Genomic DNA, 21,288 nt, shown 5'->3' on the forward strand with positions numbered 1-21,288 from the left:
GCTCGTTTTCCATATTGAAGATGTGCCACCCTGTCAATTTCTTTCTTTGTCATGGGGATGGATGTGTAGTTATGATTATAAGGAGGAGGTACACTATCATACCCTAGACCCTTGTTTTGATTCCTTTTAAACTGCATGCTTTGGTCTATCATATTTGCAACCACCTCACTTGAGAAATCATATTTTCTAACATCAAGTTTGGCGGTTTCAAACTTTCCTTTCAAAGATTCAACTTCAGCCACTAGCTCAGCATTTTGTTTGACTACATAATCATAGTTTTCACATTTGTTACTGTAGTCTTCCTGAAGTTTCTAAAGTCCTTGGTTTTTGCTTCTAACTCAGCCTTCAGGGGTTTCTGTCCTTTCCTGAGTTGATATCCTTCATATCTCAGGTCCTCAACTTCTCTTTTAAATACATCAATTTGTTCTCGAAGAAACTTAATCGTATCTTCAGATGATTGAGAACATGAAACTTCACATGAATGAGAACATGACACTTCATTGACCGGAAGGTTTACAGAACTCTTTAAAGTGTCAAGCTCTTCAATTACTTCAGCAATACTAAGACGATTGAGATCTTTTGTCTTCTTGATGACAACTACATTCATATCCCACGATTTTGGAAGTGAATTGAATAGCCTTTTGTTTATCTCAGATTTAGACAAGAAGATCCCAACTATATTCATCTCAGTAGTAAGGGTAGTAAATCGCTGCAACTGAGTTTCGAGGGTTTCTCCAGGGATATAATCGAACATGTTGAAATTTTGTCTTAAGATATCTTGACGACTCTCTTTCATGTTTTCAACTCCCTCGTAGACCTTAAAATCAATTAAAAAACACAACTAGAAGCTAAGATAAAAATTAAACGTCAAATTTAACATGCCCCCCCTTTTTTTTAAAGTCAACCTTAAAAGTCAAATTTAAAAAATCAAACTCAAAAGTCAAACTTGAAAAGTCAAACCGAAAAGCTAAATTAGAAATTTAAAAGTCAAATGAGAACGTCAAAGTCAAAAATTTAAATAAAAGGTCAAAAATAAAATTCAAAAATTAAAAATTAAAATTTTTGGTTGAAAAAGATATTTAAAAAGAAAGAAATTGGTTTTTGGGGTTAAAAGTGTCAAATTTCGAAAATAGGAAGCGACAGTTGTGTTTAAGTTTAAAATATGGGAGGAAAGGAACAAGGGATCTGTTGGAGGAGTTGGCAAGGTGCTTGCTTTGTGATCAAGAGGTCACGGGTTTGATCCCCGCCTCCCCTAGCTTCGTCCTTTATTTTGTTAAGGCACTGATCAAGAGACCCTGAGCCGAGCCGTTCTTCAAGCCACGCTCCACCAGTTCGATCCGCAAGATTTTTCGACTTTGAAGCTCCAAAACTCGATCAAAAACCATTTTTTATGAAAAACACGAAGAACAAACCCCCCTTATTTTTGCGAGATCTATCCAAAAACGCAAAAATATTTTGAAAATAAGATCAAATAATGCTCCAAAATAGATTTTACGGCCCAAGAACTCGGTGTTTACGGCCATAAGCTTGGACCGGAAACACCAATTATTCAGATTCCAGACGAAACAATAAATCCTTTTGACTGATACAACCAGGCTCTGATACCAATTGTAAGTCCCTAATTTGCCTGTGTATCAGTCAGATCCGTTTGATGGTGCGGAATCCCAATCAAACGGGTGATGTCAAATAAAATAGAAGAGAAGAAGAAGAGGAATAATATAAATCTTCTTTTATTTGATGATTAGAATGCATATCCAAATACAAGATTCACACACACTCGTTTCTCTCTTGCTAGGCCGTAAACTCCTTAGGGTTTTTCTATCTCTACTCCTCACCCTAACACCTCTATTTATACTTGGAATATGGGCCGGATAACACATGGGCCGTAAATGAGTTTACGGCCGTAAACTCAACCGTAATCTAGACCATAAATTCACAAATATTACAGAAAAATACAACTGCCTAGAAAAGTAAAGTATAAACCATATTTTGACCAAACAATAAGAAAAAAATACATGTTAAATTCAGAGGAATTGCCATAATATTTATAAAGTGTTTGGTTTTATCCTAAGTCCGATTTTATATTCATTAATGTCATGATATTTGCCAAAAATATTTGGTTTTATCATTTTCTTGTGATAACAAGTTTTATAGGTTACTATGATATTAACTAGGAGGTGTTTGCGATTGCTTATTTATAACAACTTGTGCTTATTTGTAAAAGTGATTATTAACTTATCTGATGTCAAAACGAAGTTTTTAAAAGGCGATTAGAATAGTTTATTTGAAACCAAAACATAATAAGTTGTTTTTTAGTGTTTGGTAAATTTTGTTTATTTGCATAAAATGAGCAAAATGACATCTTAGATATTTCTAAAAATGGAAATTAAATAAATAACCATTATAAATGAACTTTTTAAAGAAAATAACCATTTTTTCTAACTTTTTGAAAAATGATAATTTTCTTCCAAAATGCCCTTTCCGAATATTCTTCTGAAGCTATTTTTTGCATTTTTTTTTCAAAGAAGTATCTAATTATATATAATATGTTTATTTCAAAGTGTTTAATATCATCATTTTTTAATTAAATGTTTGATTTCAAGTCATATTATCATAAATATCTATACACCATGTTTGTTTAACTTTTTGTAATATTTTAGTTAAAAACAATTTTTTCTCAAAATTAGAGAACTATTTATCGGATTTCAGATTTGTTCTTAAAATTCCAAAGTTTTTATTTTTTCGAACTCTGAAATTTCAGTTCATAATCCGAAATATTGGCCCAAAATTCTCTGGGAAATTTTATAATGATATACCAATGGATCGAAATCTGTAGCTATACCATCAATATTGTCATAGAAAACTTGAAACTTATGGTTTTTTTATTCTATTGGATCAAATTTCCTATCCCAATCATTTACAATAAACTCACATTCACCTTTCACAATAGAAAATAAAGATCCTCATTCACAAACCCCTCTTGCATGTTGGTATATATGTATCAATCAAATTTATTGGTAGGATACACAGTTTTGAAGAAATATGCGCAATACCGTAGCATTTCCACCTCTAGTGTGTACGCCATATATGTTTCTTTCTCCTACATCAACACATCCTTCGACATGCTTTTAGAAAAAAATAATAACTAATCTTTAATCTTTAGACACAGTCACACTATAATTATTTTTATAATCTCATTGTTCAAGAAAAAAAATTAATAACGAGTTTAGTGATAACAAGATTGTTTGCCATATAAAGAATTGTAACTTCTTTCTATGTTACCAATTAACTTAGGTATAAAGTATTGACGATTTATTTGTATACAAGGATGATGGCATATTGTTTCTGCTATAGGGGGTGAGAGTGTATGCCATATAAGTGGTTATAGAAACAAGAAATGATATATATTTTTAAAATTACTACACACAAATAACATTAAAACAGTTTGATGAGCCAAAAAAATTCAAAAGATAAAGTAAAAAAAATAAAAAAGATAAATTTGACAGGTGTAACATTAATCCTTAAATAGTTATTTCCATATGCAAAGGTCTTGCATTAATAACTTAATAGTAAACAATCAAATACTGCCAAAAACATCGTAAACGCCTTAGTATTGCAGCTAATAAATATATTTTTATTTTACTATCAACTAACTAATTGCATAATAGTAGAAGAAATTAGTGTATCTAACTCCTTTTCATTTGGGTAAAATACAAAAATGGTCCCTATGTTTATATGTTTTTTTTGAATCAAGTCAAAAGTTTTTAATTTGAACACTGATGGTCCTAAAAGTTTGTTATTGTCACAAAAATACCACCTAAAACAAAAGTACCCTCCTTATTACATTTTTTTGATAATTTATTTATGACTAAAATCTTTTTTAAACCAACTAGGACCCACTCTCCACCACTCCCCCACCATACTACCCTTCTCTTCCCTGACCACCATTTCATGGTCTTCAAGATATCACCCTAATTTCAATTCCACCGTTCATTCCACTCTTTTGATAATCCGATCTGATCCTTTACCCCTTAATTTCCCTTTTCAATGTCACTACCCCACTACTTGTGGAAATATTAAAGTAAAATAACTTATCAAAAGGTGGTGGGTTCAATAAAGTGGGGCGACGATGAAGTTACATGGGAGTGAAGAACTATCAAAGGCAGACCCAAAAAACTCCAAAAATGTGAGAAGTTATAGTGGAGTGAAGAACTGTTAATGGCAGACCCAAAAAAACTCTAAAAAGGTGAGATACGTAAGTCCCATTATTAAAGGTTTTGAGGTTTAGATATATAATCGATTATCTTAGGGCTTTATCAGTGTCGTAAAACTCACCGAGTTGGTCGATTACTCCTCCGAGTACTCGCTACTCGGCCCCTTACTGATGCGAGTTACAGAATCCCGAGTACTCCACGATCGACCTCTTACTGAACTGAACAATGTTGTAAAACTCGGTCAACTCAGTGATTAATATGTATAATATACTAAATGGTTTATTATTTAACACACACATACACACATGTGATTATACTACATATATATCATAAATTTTCAGTAATTATTCACGAAGTGAGACCATTATGTGTTTTTCAGTTTTTTGTATATTCACATTTATCTAATTTTGTTATATATTTCAATCAACTTATGGTTTTAATTTATGATTTTGACATAAAATTTCCCTAAAAATATTTCTACATGAACTACGAAATCCGAATACTCCCGAGCACTCGCGACTCGGTAGTCGGCCGAACAGGTTCCGAATAAAGAGTTCTACAACCTTGGGCTTTATAGATTAAAATTACAATATTTTCATTGTTACTATCATCAATGACATCAATGAGAGATTGAGAGACCGAGATTGTATGAAGTAGGGAGATGGTGTGTTTCTTCCACCTCTAGATCCATGTCCTGTAACTCTATTTTTGGTTCTTTCTTTCTTTCGATATCAAAAGTTTTGTTGCAGGTTTATTGGTTTTGGGTTCTAGAAGAATGGAACCCAAATTTGATTTTGGGTTCGCTAGTATTTTCTAAATTCTTACCAGTATTTAGATATTAATCATTGTAAAGGTTGTGTTTAGGTAATTTGTTCTTATACTAGAAACATTTAAAGCTTAAAGATGAAGACGATGAGTTTAAAGAAAAAAATGGATGGTTTTAGAAAGAGAAACGTCTGGTAAGGGAGAAGGATGTGGGTTAATGACCACTACTGAAATAAAATAAAACAACAGGGACTGTTTGCGCTACAATTAAAAAAACTGGACTTGATTCAAGCAAACCACAAAACCGAAGGGACAAAAAAGAGAAATTTACTCTTTCATTTCAAACAAAATATACAACAAAATAGAGCATGAAAACAACTAATTGGAATGTGACGGGTTGCGCCGTTGCTCGACGGCTGAAAACGCCCATTAATTTCGCCGGCTGCCACCTCTTTATCTAGCACCTTCTCCTCCTTTATAAACACTTTTCTTGACTTCATCTAATTAAAAGTCTCTTCTCAAGTTGACTTTTTTATTTTTCTCCACATATAATCGTTAGTTTTTCTTCTTATAATGACGAAGTTACTGAAACAACGTCTGAAGACTGATGAGGAAATGAAGATGAACACCAATTCTGTAGTCATTACGAAGACCAAAAGAACACGAAAAACAGTGCCTCGTGACTCACCTCCTCGAAGAAGCTCCATTTATCGTGGTGTTACAAGGTCAAATTAAATTCCTTTTTTCATGTTTTTTATATATATTTTTATTAGTTTTTAACATTCTATTTTCTTTTCATTTGGATTCAGACATCGATGGACAGGGAGATACGAAGCTCACTTATGGGATAAAAACTGTTGGAACGAGTCTCAGAACAAGAAAGGCCGGCAAGGTTGGTTTTTTAAATAATTACTTCTCCATTGTATATTTTTTAAAGTATTTTAATATAAAATTAAAACAAGATATTAATGCATTTGTTGTTCTTCTTCTTGATGCTTTTGTAAATGGTGGCTGATTTGATGGCATGCTAATTTAATTCAATCCAGTTTATCTTGGTAAGTTCAAATACGTTTCATATATAATTTTAGCGAACTAATAAAACTTTATAATAGAGATTTGTATAATTTATTTGCTAAAAAATTCAGGTGCTTATGATGACGAAGATGCAGCTGCTCATGCTTATGACTTGGCTGCGCTTAAGTATTGGGGTCCGGACACCATCTTAAACTTTCCGGTACTTGATATTTTAATACTCTCATTTAAATGAAAAAATGCTTCCAACTATGAAAATACTTCTAGAATTTTTATATATCTTTAAATATTGCTTATTAATACACAATTTTTTGGTAGTTAATGACATATCATAAGGAACTGAAAGACATGGAAGGTCAATCAAGAGAGGAATATATTGGATCGCTAAGAAGGTTTTTAATTACATTTAATAATTATAACTCTAAACAATTTAATTGTGTTAAATTAATATCATGATGAGATGAATTTTATAATTTTATTTACATAATTTCGCTTTTGATATATAGAAAAAGCAGTGGATTTTCTCGTGGAGTTTCAAAATATAGAGGAGTTGCAAGGTATGATTTAATTCAACTTAATACTAGTATTTGTTTCATTCTCTCAGCTCTTTCTCTTGTCTCTCAGTTATAGTATTAGATACATATATACGTACATATATACCCTATTAAATTGGCTGGTATAAAGATTCCTTAAAAATACAAAATAAGTGATATTGCCAAAAAATTAAGAATTGTATTTTTATTATTATTTTATTTACTTCCAATAATTTTATATAATCGGCTTATGCAATTCAAATGTCGATAACAGGCATCATCACAACGGGAGATGGGAAGCTCGAATCGGGAGAGTTTTTGGTAACAAATATCTTTACTTGGGAACATATGGTGAGCAATTAATTTTTTATATCTTCTATATTTATGATATATAAATTTGTCTTCATGGAAAGAAATCGTTACAATCATTTATGACATATTAATTAATTTGCTAAAAAAACAGATTAAGTTTATATTGATTTTGGGTTTTTCCAGCTACACAAGAAGAAGCTGCGGTGGCATATGACATGGCAGCAATAGAGTATCGTGGACTTAACGCCGTTACAAACTTCGATCTCAGCCGATACATCAAATGGCTAAGACCTGACAACAATGGCACTGTTATCACCCCACCAAACCCTAATATCAACATAATCGATATCGACACTAATTTAGCATCAACCACTGACATTAATGACGTCGTAGGATTGAACTTTCACCACAACCACAACCACCAAGAAAACCAACCACCAGAACCCATGGTGTCACCCACTATGTCATACTCTTCTCGGTCAACTACTGCCACGTCAGCCCTAGGACTCTTGCTACAGTCTTCCAAGTTCAAAGAAATGATGGAGATGACGACTGCCGCTGAGTTCACCTCAACAACGTTAACATGCGATTCAAGTCCACCACCACTACCACCAAGTAACAAGTTCCCGGAGGAAATTCAGGTGCATTTCGAGAGCCAGGATTTTGGTGGATATAATAATGGTGGTGATGATTTTATATTTGGCGACATGAATTTCATGAATAACATGATGCATTCTAACTTCGACAAGTGAACACCCCAGTTCCACCATAAACGACCAATTAAGACCAGCTAGCCTGTTTCAAGAATCAAGAGTGGCGTGTTTTTAGCAACTAATGTAAGTTAAATTGGATACTCATTTTTAATTTGTATTTGCATGTCAAATCTAAATAGTATGCATGCGAACTAATAAGATCAATGGAATATATGAAGTACCCCCACATGAAAAAAGAAAGTTCTTTATTCTTATGGAGAGGGAAAATGTCCATTTAGATTGATTTTTATTTGCATTTTTTGTAGATAAGATTAAATTAAGCAGAGAAGATGTAATTTATCATTCGTATTATCGATAATAAAATTCATATTTATTTGTTTACCAAATTACTATTACCTCTTTCTTTGTTGTGAACTCATGTTATTGTTATATTTCTTCTGTATATAGGGACGAGGTACGTACTTTATTTGAATTTGCATACTATCCTATTAACAAGTCACAACCATCAATTAAAGACCCTTGAGAACAAACCCTTATAAATTCAAAGAAGGTAGAAACCTTACTGTGTGATACCCTTTCATAACTTCATTAAAAAATGTCTAGCATTAGCTCTCAATAAGTGTGCATGAGCTTTCTTTATACAACAAACACATATATTTTATTATTAACTCCACAAATATTACAAGATGCATACACTTATTTATATAGACATAACAATGGCCATTCCAACCTTTTATCCAAACAACGCATCCCATTATTTTAGTCGTCGATAACTAACTTAACTTCCACCCAATAACTAAAATAAATAACTATTAAAAAAAAACTTATTATTTTTCTCATATTATCCATCCATCAACTTTTATTTAATAAAAAACTTTTAATTAATACATTCTCTGGTTAACATTTTCAAAAGTTTTATTTATTTATGTTAAATTTAACTAATTTATCATTTATATGTATTAAATGTTTTATTAAGTCATTTCATATCATTTATAATTTATTATCGATGGATATTTTTTCTCGAAACTATAAAAGATTATAAAACTAAAAAAGCGATAAGATATTATGTAACAACAACGTTTTATAATATTTAATATTTTTTAAATTTTGACAAATTTACAACCACTTTAAATTATATAATTGATTTATAAAATATTTTTCTATTAAATCAATTGATTAAATTAACTAATAAAGAAAATTAATATCTAAATATATCATTGGGTATAAAACATAATGTTACTTAATGTATGATCAAAATGTGATAAAACATGATAGAAAATTAATACACAATAATTTTTCTACATACATAACAATTTGTAATTTAAACTATTGTATTATATAACTCTATAATACATAAATTGTTGTGCATGATAAAATTATTTGTGTACGAATCACTTCCTTTTTCAAATAGCAAAAAGCTTTTTTGAAAAGCTACCGTTAAAGATACTCCATCTAATAACAAAAATTAACTTTCAGAATTGTCACAGTTTCCTAATGGTAACTACCCAACATTATTAACAAAATAACCCAAAGTCCAACTTATATTAAAAATTCTCTCTTAAGCTATTCTTTAATCACTTACCCTTACTTTTTGAGATATGTTAAACTGTTCAAATCCCACTAATTCGTCTTGTTTCAATCCTTTATTTCTTACATAAATATCACATATACTCTTTTGTAACAATATTGGTGCCTCATCCTTATTCAAGATCATTCCTGGGCATTCTTATTTCTAAGGTTCCATATAAGAAGGTTTTGGATCCTATTTTCCCAAGAATCCAAACACATCATTGTTTATCCTTCGAGAATAAACATATTTCATTTCTTTTGTCATCCTACATGGCAATCCGTGTTTCTTCTTGGTACTTATGATAGTTTGTTTTATTTACTTTTTTACGTAGTTTATTTTAGCATATTTAGCCTTTTGTTGTTATTGTTAGATATATATGCTCAAGAATCATTATTTAATTATATTGCTAATAAACATATGATGCTATATGGTCACACTTTAATCAAGTAGATACTTACTAAATATTTATTAAGTATTTGATTATTAATAAATAAATATATTCAACGCTTGTATTTAATTAGAGAAAAATTATTGTTATATGAAAATAATAATAAAAGCGAAGACAAACTAGTCATTATATCATATGGTATGATTAATACATCATCTATAAATATTTTTGACACTTTGATTAACCATGGATTTTCTAGTTGTTTCGTCTTTAAGTTAAAGAAACTAGCTTATCATTTTTGTCTCTTGTGAAGACCATAATGTCGCAACTTTTGATGAATTATGGAGGTTTCTTGTCAACCTCCATGTCTTGTTTCCCATGACTCTCCTTGTAGAGTATTTCTTTAGAATAAAATAAAGAGTAAGCTTTTTTTGCATTCATGAGATATATAACAAAATGTTCTACTCAAAAGTTGTAAGTTTTTTTTTTTTTTTTTTTTTGATTCTCTCTAAGAAGAAGAACTTTGTAGCCTCCTTCTTCTCTTCACGCCTCTCTCTTTTGAAGCTTGTTTTGGTGATTTCAAGAATACTGTAACACTCGGATTCATGTATGTTACCTTTTAGTCCTTGGGATAGTAATTTTATTGAGAAATAGGTCCCTTCATACATTGGGTGTATGTCTATGTATGCTTAGCGTACCTGGCATGCGGAGTCGGGACAATGAGCCACGTACCCGAGTCGTACGTAGCCAATTGCTAAAACCCTAATTTTAGGGCATAAGTCATATTTAAGCTCACTTATGACCTTTAGACCCTCACTCGTTTCAACCTCCACTGCCTTTGAACATCCCTAAAACCTTAGTTGCCATTGAGAGTGATCTTTGAGCTTGAAAGTGATTTTAGTGGCCTTTGGTGTGTTTGCAAGATGAAGAAGTTGGTGAGCAAGCCTTGGACGTGGTTAACCTTCAAGATCCTGAATCTACATCATCTTAGGAAGCTTTTGGAGGTAAAAAGCTCATAGCTTGTTGATCCTTTTGATAGTTAGATTTAGGGTTTGTTTATAAGCTCATTTTTGGTGCATGGATTCTCTTTTGTGAGTTTGGGCAACTCTAGAAGCTAGAAATGCTAGATCTTAGTCCCTTTGGCATGTTAGAAGTATAAAAATGTTATCTTGGTGGTGGATATTAAGCCATGCATGAATCTAGGACATTTAAGTGAGCTTTGATGAACAAAAATGGATGTTGGACTCCCGTAAGACATGCTAAGGCAAAAAGTTGCCAACTTTATGCCCTAGGACCCTCTTAATAACCGAGATCTGGTAGTGAGATTAAGTGACGACATGGTTTAAGCACCAAATAGCCGAAGTTATAGAGCAGTGCGGTACACTGAGCGTACCAAGGTGTACGTAGTGCGTACTACATGGCGGGTAAGTACTAGCGGTGAGCGCGAGACGGTTCGGTGTGGTTATTTTTACGGTGTGGTTAGACGGTTTTTCCTTCAGTGCGGTTTTGTATTTTTTGTGTTGCGGTTATTAACTACATGGATTTTGTGCGGTTATTTTTTGTGGTTTTTAACCATAGTTTAAAGCTCAAACAGTTTTGAGAGTTCAAACATATTACTTGTAATAATAAAAAAAAATCATAAGGTATACGACAACTAACTTAAATCACAAACAACTAATATCTTAAAAAGGTCAAATCAATAATAATTAACAATAAATATCTTAAAATTGTCTAATTTCACCATTTTTCGAAGTTAAAAATAACAAAAAACCAACACTTTTGTCTTTTAGTATTTCATCCATCTTTCATCCATAAAACTTGCCTTCTTTTTAATATTTAATATATTAATAACTAATACGAAAATTGTATATAATATATGCGGTGCGGTGTGGTTTTTTTTATGAATTTTTGAAAACTAATAACCGCACTGTAAATTTGCGGTTTTTGAAAAACAGAAAAGCTCACCATCGGTTTTGATTGCAGTTGCGGTTTATGCGGTTAATTTTAGTTGTGGTGCAGAAAAGCGTACTGGGATTATGTCGTGTGTTCACTCCCAGTGAGCTTTTGGACTTGTGTTGGGATTTTGGGTCATTTGGGACCTATTTTGTTTTGGGCCTTGATCTATTTAGAGTAGGTGGGTTTTTGAATTTGCTAATGGGCCTTAAGTGGCGTAGTTGGGTCTTTTGGGCCTTGGAGCCCGTTGTTGCATTTGGGCCAATAATAGTTAGGCCCATTAAGGGGAAAAGCGTTTGAGCCCTTATTTTAGGAGTTTGGACTTAGGGCTTAGGCCCATGATTTGGGATTGTGACCAAATTTTGATTAAGGCTAATTGTTTGTGTAGTGTGGGATCTTCCTGTTTAGCAGTCGAGCATCTTGTCGCTTCCAGCAGACTAGGTGAGTTTTCTCACTGTATCAATGGGTTGAAGGCACCAAGGCTAACCCATTATTTGTTTATAGGATACATATTACTTGTGTTTTATGTGTATGAAAGACCAGGGTTTAGCCTCTGGCACCTATATGAAAGACCATGATCTGGCCCCTGACAGTTGCATGAAAGACCAAGATCTGGCCCCTGGTAATTGTATAGAAGACCGGTATTTGGCCCTCAGAAAGAATTATACGTAAGACTATGGTTTGGCCCATAATAGTAATTTGTATGTTAGTATGTGGTACTTTGTGGAAAACTTACTAAGTGTTTGCTTACAGATTGTGTTTATGATTTCAGGTACTTCCGGTACTAAGGGGAAGGGCCCAACGTGATGGCACAACATTCTCTCCCGTTATTTCCGCATTTTGATATTGTACTCTGATGATGTGATTTTTATACGTTATGATGGTTTTGGAACAATTTTATACTTGTAGTACTTGTTTTAAAAATGAAAAATTTTATCATTTTTGGGGCTGTTACAAATTGGTATCAGAGCCTTGGTTTGAGGGATTCAGACACACTCTCGGGTGTGTCAGAAATCAAACTGAGGAAGTGATAATCTTTTCAAAGAAAAACAATTGAAACTTCTTAAAAAGGTTTTCTTAAGTAAAAAGGAAGAGTGCAATGTGTGCCATCAGCCGAGCTCAAGTAAGTGTTTCCTAAGTTATCCATGCTTTTGTGTTTCTATTAGTATGCTTGATATGTGAAATTGCATGCTATAATAGGGCTAAGGATACCATTAGGAGCTATATGATAAAATTTCCTGACTTGTGTGATGCCTTATAGCCTAGGAAAATTGGATGCCATGTATTACTTGAAATTGATGTTGACTCTGTTAATTGCTAAGTGTATGATTTCAAAGTTATATACGATTAGGATTGCATAGCCCTAGAATGATGGATTCTGCCTAATTTTCTGTTCCTTGTTTGGTTGTTCACTTAGTATAGAAACTTTATTTGATAGTCTATGTGATTCTATTTGTGTATAAAAGGCGACCTGCAGTGTTGATTGAGGTTTGTGGTTCTGTGAGGATTGAGAAATCCTATAAGAAACTAGGAATGTGTGTACTGTGTTGTATCAGTTATGTTTCTAAGTATTTTTGGTAAATTAGAGGAATCAGGTATGACCTTGAGGAAGGTAGTATTGGGCCCATATTACTGGAAGCACAGGACCTGTACCCGAGACGAAAGCAGACCAAGAAACCCTAATGAGTCCGGTGATGAGGAATCCCCTCGAACTTCTTTATCAATTGTTTTTATCACAAGGAAGTTCAGGTTTAGGGTCAGGCTCGAATTCGGGTTTAGGTTCAGGCGCTGAGCCGATTAACAAGAGGCTGCGTCAGCTTATCGCAACCGAGGTTACTCGCGGCATCCTTGATGCTGCCTGGTGATTTTTGGTACCGTCAAGGAGGGGATTATGGAGATCATAGAGGAGCGACTCGGGACATTTTGAGCCGAGATTACTTTAGGACAGATTGGGGCTCGAACTCCCTCGTTCTGGGAGTTCAAGGCATGCGGAGCGCCTGAGTTCTTTGGTGCTAAGGACCCCATCACTAGCTGTATAGTGGAGCCTGTCGATCTGCGGGCTCAAGATGTTTCAGTTGTGGCTAGGTGGGCCATGTGAGCAGGCACTACCCCAAGAGGGCTTTGATTTGTTTCCATTGCAACCAGACCGACTATAAAAAGGACAATTTTTCGAGACTAACTGAAGGAGTGGTGGTAGCGCTTGTGCACCACTTTGAGGATTACCAATGGCCGCCAGGGCAAGGTGGAGGTTCCTGCGGTGTAGATCAAGGATTTTCAGTTGACCACCGATGAGGCCCATGCAACGCTGGATGTAGTTGCTAGTATGTGACTTAACTTTATCTTTTATTTTTTTTCTTGTTACGCTTATATTTGTTATGATCTTGTATAGGGACCTTTTTGGTTAATGGGTTGTCCGCTCTTGTTTTGTTTGATTCGGGGGCTACCCGATCCTTCGTACCTCTTGAGCTCAACAAGAAGTTTCGAGACTATCCGGGGACTTTGGACTCCCCTATGGAGGTGGAGATCGCGGATGATCGCACTGTGAGGGCTTCAAGGGTTTTCCGAGGTTATGTTCTAATCATATTTAGTGTTAGGTTTTCTGTTGATTTGGTACCGATTCCCTTGAGGGGACTGAAGGTGATATTTGGGATGGAATGATTGAGGCCCAATGGGGGCCATGATTGATTGAGAGCAGCAGTTGGTGAGAGTTCGAACCCCAAGTGGGGGAGAACTGGTTATTCCGGGTGAGAGAGCTTCGTAGGGATCAACTCTCTGTTCATGTGCGAGGGCTAGGAGGTTTCTGCAGCGGAAATGTTCTAGGTTTTTGGCGTATGTTTCAGATACTCGGGTTGAGGCCGGTCAGAGCGAGCGGACGATCCAGACGCTCAAGGATATGCTTTGGGATCACATGCTAGATTATGGAGGGAGTTGGGATACTTACCTTCCACTAGCAGAGTTCTCCTACAACAAACAATTACCATGCTAGTATTGATCAACCACCATTCGAGATGTTGTATGGAAGGAGGTGTAAGACCCTAGTTTTTTGGGAGAGAGGTCGGACATCGGGTCATGGGAAGCACCGTGGTGGTGCTTAAGACCACTAAGTTGATTCAGTAGGTGCGCGATAGGCTGCGGTTCGTACAGAGTCATCAGAAGAGTTATGAAAACCGACACCATTCGGATTTTGAGTTTCAGGTGGGAGACTTTGTGTTGCTGAAGGTTTCACCTTGTAAAGGTGTCATCTAATTTTGGAAGAAGGGCAAGCTGGGCTCCCGATTTATTCGTTCATTCAGGATTTCCACCCGTGTTGGCAGGGTTGCATACCGACTGGATCTTCCTGATGAGCTCAGTCAGATCCATAACACTTTCCATGTATCTTAGTTGCAAAAATATGTAGCCGATGATTCTATAGTGATCTCGTTAGATGATATTCAGGTGGATGAGCGCATGGATTATATGGAAAAGCCCATTGCGATTATTGACAAGGAAATTACGACCTTACGTAACAAGATAGTGAATCTGGTGAAGGTACAATGGCAGCACCGTAAGGGATCTGAGTGGATGTGGAAACCGGAGGGCGAAATTAGGGAGCATTACCCAGATTTGCTTGCGGCAACAGACTTCAAGGACGTAGTCTAATTCAAGTCTGGGAGATTTGTAACGCGCAGATTCAGTTATGTTACCTTTTAGTCCTTGGGATAATAATTTTATTGCGAAAAAAGGTCCATTCGTACACTGGGCGTACATCTATGTATACTTAGCATACCCGAGCATGCGGAGTTAGAACAATGAGCCACGTACACGGTGCGTACGTAGCCAATTGCTAAAACCCTAATTTTAGGGTATGATCCCTATTTAAGCTCACTTATGACCTTTGGACACTCACTCTTATCAGCCTCCACTACCTTTGAACGTCCCTAAAATTCTAGTTTCCATTTAGACTGATATTTGAGCTTGAAAGTGACTTTAGTGGCCTTTTAGGTGTGTTTGCAAGAAGTAGAAGTTGGTGAGCAAGCCTTGGATGTGGTTGAGCTTCAAGATCCTGAATCTACATCATCTTAGGAATATTTTGGAGGTAAAAAGATCATACATTGTTGATCCTTTTGATAGTTAGAGTTAGGGTTTTTTATAAGCTCATTTTTGGTCCATGGATTCTATTTTGTGAGTTTGGCCAACTTCAGAAACTAGAAATGCTAGATGTAAGTCCCTTTGGCATCTTAAAAGCATAAAAATGTTATCTTGGTGGTGGATATGAAGACATGCATGAATCTAGTTCCTTTAAGTGAGCTTTGATGAATAAAAATGGATGTTGGACTCCCATAAGACATGCTACGACATAAAGTTGCCAACTTTATACCTTAGGACCCTCTTAATGACCGACATCTCGTAGTAAGATTAAGTGACTGCATGGTTTAAGCCCTAAATGGATGAAGGTGTGGAGCAGCGCAGTACGTTAAGTGTACCAAGGTTTACGCAGCGCGTACTGCATGGCGGGCAAGTACGTGAGTGTACTGGGATTATGTCGCGTGTACACTCCCAGTGAGCTTTTCTTGTGTCGGGATTTTGGGTCATTTAGGCCCTATTTGGTTTTAGGCCTTGATCTGTTTAGAGTAGGTGGGCCTTTGAATTTGCTAATAGGCATTAAGTGGCGTAGTTGGGTCTTGGAGCCCGTTATTGCATTTGGGTGAGGAATAGTTAGGCCCATTAAGGGGAAAAACATTTAAGTCCTTATTTTAGGAGTTTGGACTTAGGGCTTAGACCCATGATTTGAGATTGTGACCAAATTATGGTTAAGGTTAATTGCTTGTGTAGTGTGGGATCTCCCTATTTAGCAGTCAAGCATCTTGTTGCTTTTAGCAGACTGAGGTGGGTTTTCTCACTGTATCAATGGGTCGAAGGCACTAATGCCGACCCATTATTTGTTTATAGGATACGGATTACTTGTGTTTTATGTGTATCAAAGACCAGGGTATGACCCCTTGCACTTGCATGAAAGTGAAGGGTTTTGAGCATTCTAACACTCCTAAGGTGTATATGCAACCCTAGAAACCTTGGATCTATGTTTTACTAAGATACATGCAAATTTGATTTCCAAGGTTCTTAACCTATCTAGCATGGCATGAGGAACTTGAATCATAAAGCTAGTAAGAAAACATACCTTTCCTGTTGCTTGGATTCCTTGAGAACCTTGTGAGCCTAGCACCACAAGTGTGATGCCTCAAATGTCTCACACAACACCACAACACTTGGAATAACCTTGAGAGAAGATACTTATCTTTCAAAATCAGCTAGCCCTCTTGTTCTACAATTAGTAGCAGTTTTACTTGCCTTGGAGCTTCTTGATGGGTTTTAGCCATATGAACATTCCTATGTGCACATGCAAACCCTAATGCTTGGATCTAGGTTTCTCTAATTAAACATGCATTGGATCCAAGACTTCTAATAGCTAATAGAGCATAAGAACAATACAAAATCAAAGTTAGAAGCTTACCTTGAAACACTTGTTTGTTCTTCTTGTTCTTGGAGCTTTAGAGTCACAAATGTCACTCCTCTAATGGCTTACAAACACCAACTAGCAAGAGGATGATTTGAGAGAGAAGAGATGGAATATAAATCGGCCAGGGTTTCTTTGCTTTAGCAGAGGTGTCAATTTCCCTTGCCCCAAGGGTCTATTTATACTTGTAAGGCTCCTAGGGTTTCAACCTTAAACCCTAGTTGGATAATCTTTACTCAAAACAATCCAAATCCTTTCCATGATAAGACCTTGGACGATTTGTGGCTTATCCCACGCCCTAGAAATCATCCAACCCTATCCAAGAAGGATTTACAACCCAAAGTGTAACTATCAAACAATTGACAGTTTATACCCTCTTATTTAATTAATCTCTTTAAGTCACCAAATAAATTCTAATTAATCTATGATTTATATTAATCAAATAACAATATTATTATTCCTTATATTATTCTCATAATATATTAATAATATTTATTCTCTCATAATAAATCATCATGTCAAGTTGCTATAGTGAAGGCAACCCAAAAGGACCATGCACAATCGGGTCAAATACTTGCCTAATATAGTTGCAGCCTTAGACATTATTCCAACAGTCTCCCACTTGGATAAGTCTAGTAACTATATGCACAAGTACAATTCGATCTGCAATCGTAGCTCTCAAAGACGCTGTCAAACTCTGATCTAATCAATCTTGTCCTTTAGATAAGGGATCGTACAGTCCTCTGTTAGATATCATGCTGACAATTCAATGGAATAATTTGACTAGCATTTTGGTTTCTCGATCTCCGATTTATTCGACATAGAACTTAATCGAACACATCAATTCAGTTCTGACCGGGTGATATTGCCATATTTATACTTATTTTTAGGTAGTATTTAAGTACATTTTTATTAATAAATCGATAATATGTTTAGAATAATGATACTTATGAGTTTAAGTTGTTATTTTCAGTCAATACAAAGGATTTTCAAAGAAAGGGACCAAAGGTGACAAAATGGGGAACATGGGAGGCTTGGAAGACAAGAAAATAATAAATTCACGATAAGAGCTTAATTCATGACGTGGCGATGACGCCCACGACGTGGCACGGGTGTTCCAGAAGATAAACATCGCGACGCGGAGGATTTCCTTGAAGGATACGGATTGCTTGAAGCCCACGACGTGGCGCAACCTGGCCACGACGTGGTGCGAGTTTTTAAGGATTATATAAGTTCTCCTGATTATTACGAAAAAAGAGACTTTTGGCAGAAGAAAAAGAGTTCCAGGAGACGAATAAAAACGAAAGAAAGGTTCTGGAAGAGGGTTTTCAACACCAAAAGAAGTAAAGGTTTATTTTTAGAACATGTCTTTTATTAGTTTTAGCTGTGTTAGTTTAATTACTATGATGAGCAGCTGAATCTAGCTACTCTTGTTTAGCTAGATGAAGCTTTAAACTTATGAATAGCTATATAACTATGGATTGAGCTTAGTTGGTAAAAATTTGCTTGTGTTTGATTTGTATAACCTAGCATGTTAATATTTGTTTATCTAATTGCTTAATTGCATGTTCTGTGTAGCTTAGTGACCATTAAACTGCATGAACCTGTTTATCTAATAATTTAGTGAACATTGAATTGTTAGAGCTATGATTGACCAATCTTAGTTAGTAATTAGAATAAATAAAGTTTAGCTGTGCTAGAGAACGTAAATTGTGATCATAATTGTGTTTACACAACAAATCTTACATAGCATATTTACATCTATAATTAGTTCTGTGTTTAATTATGTGTGAACATACATGGTTTGACATGAATTAGTTAAGTATTGGTAAGATAGAACTAAATTACTAATATAGTTAAAAACCAACTTAGTAATCCATAATCGTTAGCTAGCCATAAGGGAGAAGTGGATTCAAACTAAACAAGTGTGTGTTTTTATTTATTGAATTTGATTTAAGTTCATCTGATCTTGTAAAACCAGATAAAACCCCTTATTAAACTTGTTAAATAAACTAGGTTAATTTAATAGTAAGTAAATTAACTAGAACACCGTTCCCTGTGATCGACACCCGACTTACCTAAGTTATACTGTAATCTGACTAGGTACACTGCCTATAAGTGCATAGATAGTCTAATTTTTTGTTAGGTTATAAATATTAAAATTAGTGGGTACTTTTGTGCACATCAAGTTTTTGGCGCCATTGCCGGGGAACGGCTTAGTTTTTAGCTTATTTATTTGCATTAAATTAATCGATCCTTCTTGTGGAGTCAAAGCCACAAAAAGTTAATTTTTCAGCAAAATAAAATTTTTTTCTGTTAATCACAGAGTCCACGACGTGGCCACATACTTGCCACGACGTGGACAGACAAAATTTTTTTAAAATTTTAGTTTGTAGTTAGTTTTTCTTATTTTAGTTCAGTTTTACGTTTTAGTTTAGCAAGTTGCAGGAGTTCATGACCAGAAGCTCAAACACACACTTGGTGCCACCACTGGAAGACCCCGAGTCTGCACTTCACAAGAAAAAGACGCCCTTGCAAGAATTAAAGTCAGCCTTCTCTAGGAAGTCGAGAAAGAAGACAGGAGAGTCAAGTTCATCAGCGAAGCACAAGAGCAATCTTGAGCATTTGGATCATACACCCATGCAAACCGAGTCCGAATACGATACCGAGCCAGAATTTGAAGAACACACAAGTGAACCCGAGAACGAGCCAAGGAACGAGATGGCAGCAATTGAAGAAATGTCCATGGGAGCATACAAGAAGCGGATCCGAGAAGATATGGGTCCTGGTTTAGTCCAACCCACAATTCCTGCCACTGCCACATTCGAGCTGAAGGGACACATATTGACAGCACTGAAGGACATCCCATTTTTCGGGAAGGATCATGAGGATGCTTTTAAGCATCTAGACGAAGTCAACGACATTGCGGATTACTTCAATGTCCCAAATGTCACCAGAAATACAGTCTTGCTTAGGATGCTTCCCATCACTTTCAAAGGAGCTGCTAAAGAGTGGTTAAAAGCACTCCCACCGGGTACAATCACCACTTGGGCTCAAATGCATGAGCAATTCCTGGACCAGTTCTGCCCGCCATCCAAGATAGCCAAACTCAAGAAGGCGATAGCCAACTTTGAGCAACAACCGGGGGAGTCACTATATGAAGCATGGGAGCGGTACAAGGGCTTACTCAGAAATTGCCCTCAACATGACCTAAATGTGCAGCAAGAGATGTCAATCTTTTATGATGGGGTCAATGTGATGACAAGACAACTCCTTGATTCTCAAGGACCGTTGACAAAGAAAAATCCAAGGGAGGTCAAGGAGCTAATTGAAGAATTCGCGAAACACTCCCGCGAATACCATAACCCGAGGCAAGACGGAAGTAAAGGCGGTGGAGGGGCCCAAACTGAAGAAATTGCAGCTGTCATGGCCATGCTAAATAACATGGATCGCCGGATAACACAAATGGACCAGTCGATACATGCCATAAGAGTGGGGTGCGAGCGATGCAGTGGTCCACACTTGACCAAGGACTGCAATATGGATGAGTTTGGGAACAGAAAAGCTCAAGTGTGCTACTCTAGTGGGGATAAGTTTGATGACGACTGGAGGAAACCGAAAAAGGAGTGGCTGCCATATGAAGAGTATAAGAAGCAAAAAGAAGAGAAGTATAGGCAGACAGGTCGAGGTTTTTACCAAAAGGAGTAGCCACCAATCGAGAAGAAACCCGACCTAGAGACCATTTTGATGAAGTTTATGGAGGCTTCGGAAAAGAGACATGATGCCACGGATTCCGCTATCATGGAACAACAAACATTGATAAAGAACCAGCAAGCCTCCATCCATAACCTTGAAGTACAATTTGGTCAACTAGCCACTTTAGTTCATGAAAAATTGTCCCCGAAGAATCCCGAAGTAAAAGCCCAATCTCACGTAATGGCCATCGATACTGAAGAAGATACAATATCTGAGTTCCTGGAGGCGTTGGAAGAAGAACCGCAGCAGCCCAAGAAATCAAGGATCGAAAATGGAGAAAATGTTGAACCAAGCTCGCCACGACGTGGCACGCCTCTGGCCACGACGTGGCGCAAGTCTGAGCAAAAACCTTTTGAGGCTATTCCAGATTATCATCCACCTATGCCATTTCCCACCCGCACAACACTTAGTCAACTGGAGAAGGAGCATTTAGAGTTTGTGAAGCATGTGAAAGGGATTCCAATTAATACTCTCTTTGTTGAGTCCTTATCCAAAGCTCCCGAGAACCAGAAATTACTGCAAGACTTGATAGATACGCGAAGGCAATTAAAGAAGCAG

The 21,288-nt window shown here is 35.9% G+C and overlaps 1 protein-coding gene and 1 non-coding gene across 2 annotated transcripts; one reads left to right on the plus strand and one right to left on the minus strand.

Moving 5' to 3' along the window:
* Positions 1-5,594: 5,594 nt before the first annotated feature.
* LOC145068600 (AP2-like ethylene-responsive transcription factor At1g16060) lies at positions 5,595-7,707 on the plus strand. The gene is made up of 8 exons (XM_079015588.1): positions 5,595-5,704; positions 5,789-5,871; positions 6,026-6,034; positions 6,125-6,213; positions 6,330-6,403; positions 6,518-6,568; positions 6,819-6,895; positions 7,040-7,707. Exons 1-8 carry the CDS (start codon positions 5,595-5,597, stop codon positions 7,606-7,608), a joined length of 1,062 nt encoding a protein of 353 aa, XP_078871714.1. The 3' UTR covers positions 7,609-7,707.
* A 12,372-nt stretch (positions 7,708-20,079) lies between these two features.
* Positions 20,080-20,186, minus strand: LOC145071873 (small nucleolar RNA R71). Its single transcript, XR_013690835.1, has one exon. It is a non-coding gene; the product is annotated as a small nucleolar RNA R71 (small nucleolar RNA).
* Between the last annotated feature and the right edge of the window lie 1,102 nt (positions 20,187-21,288).

The sequence above is a fragment of the Lactuca serriola genome, chromosome 8 (assembly GCF_051521515.1).
Source record: "Lactuca serriola cultivar US96UC23 chromosome 8, Lser_US96UC23_V15, whole genome shotgun sequence".
In the NCBI taxonomy this organism is placed as follows: Eukaryota; Viridiplantae; Streptophyta; class Magnoliopsida; order Asterales; family Asteraceae; genus Lactuca; species Lactuca serriola.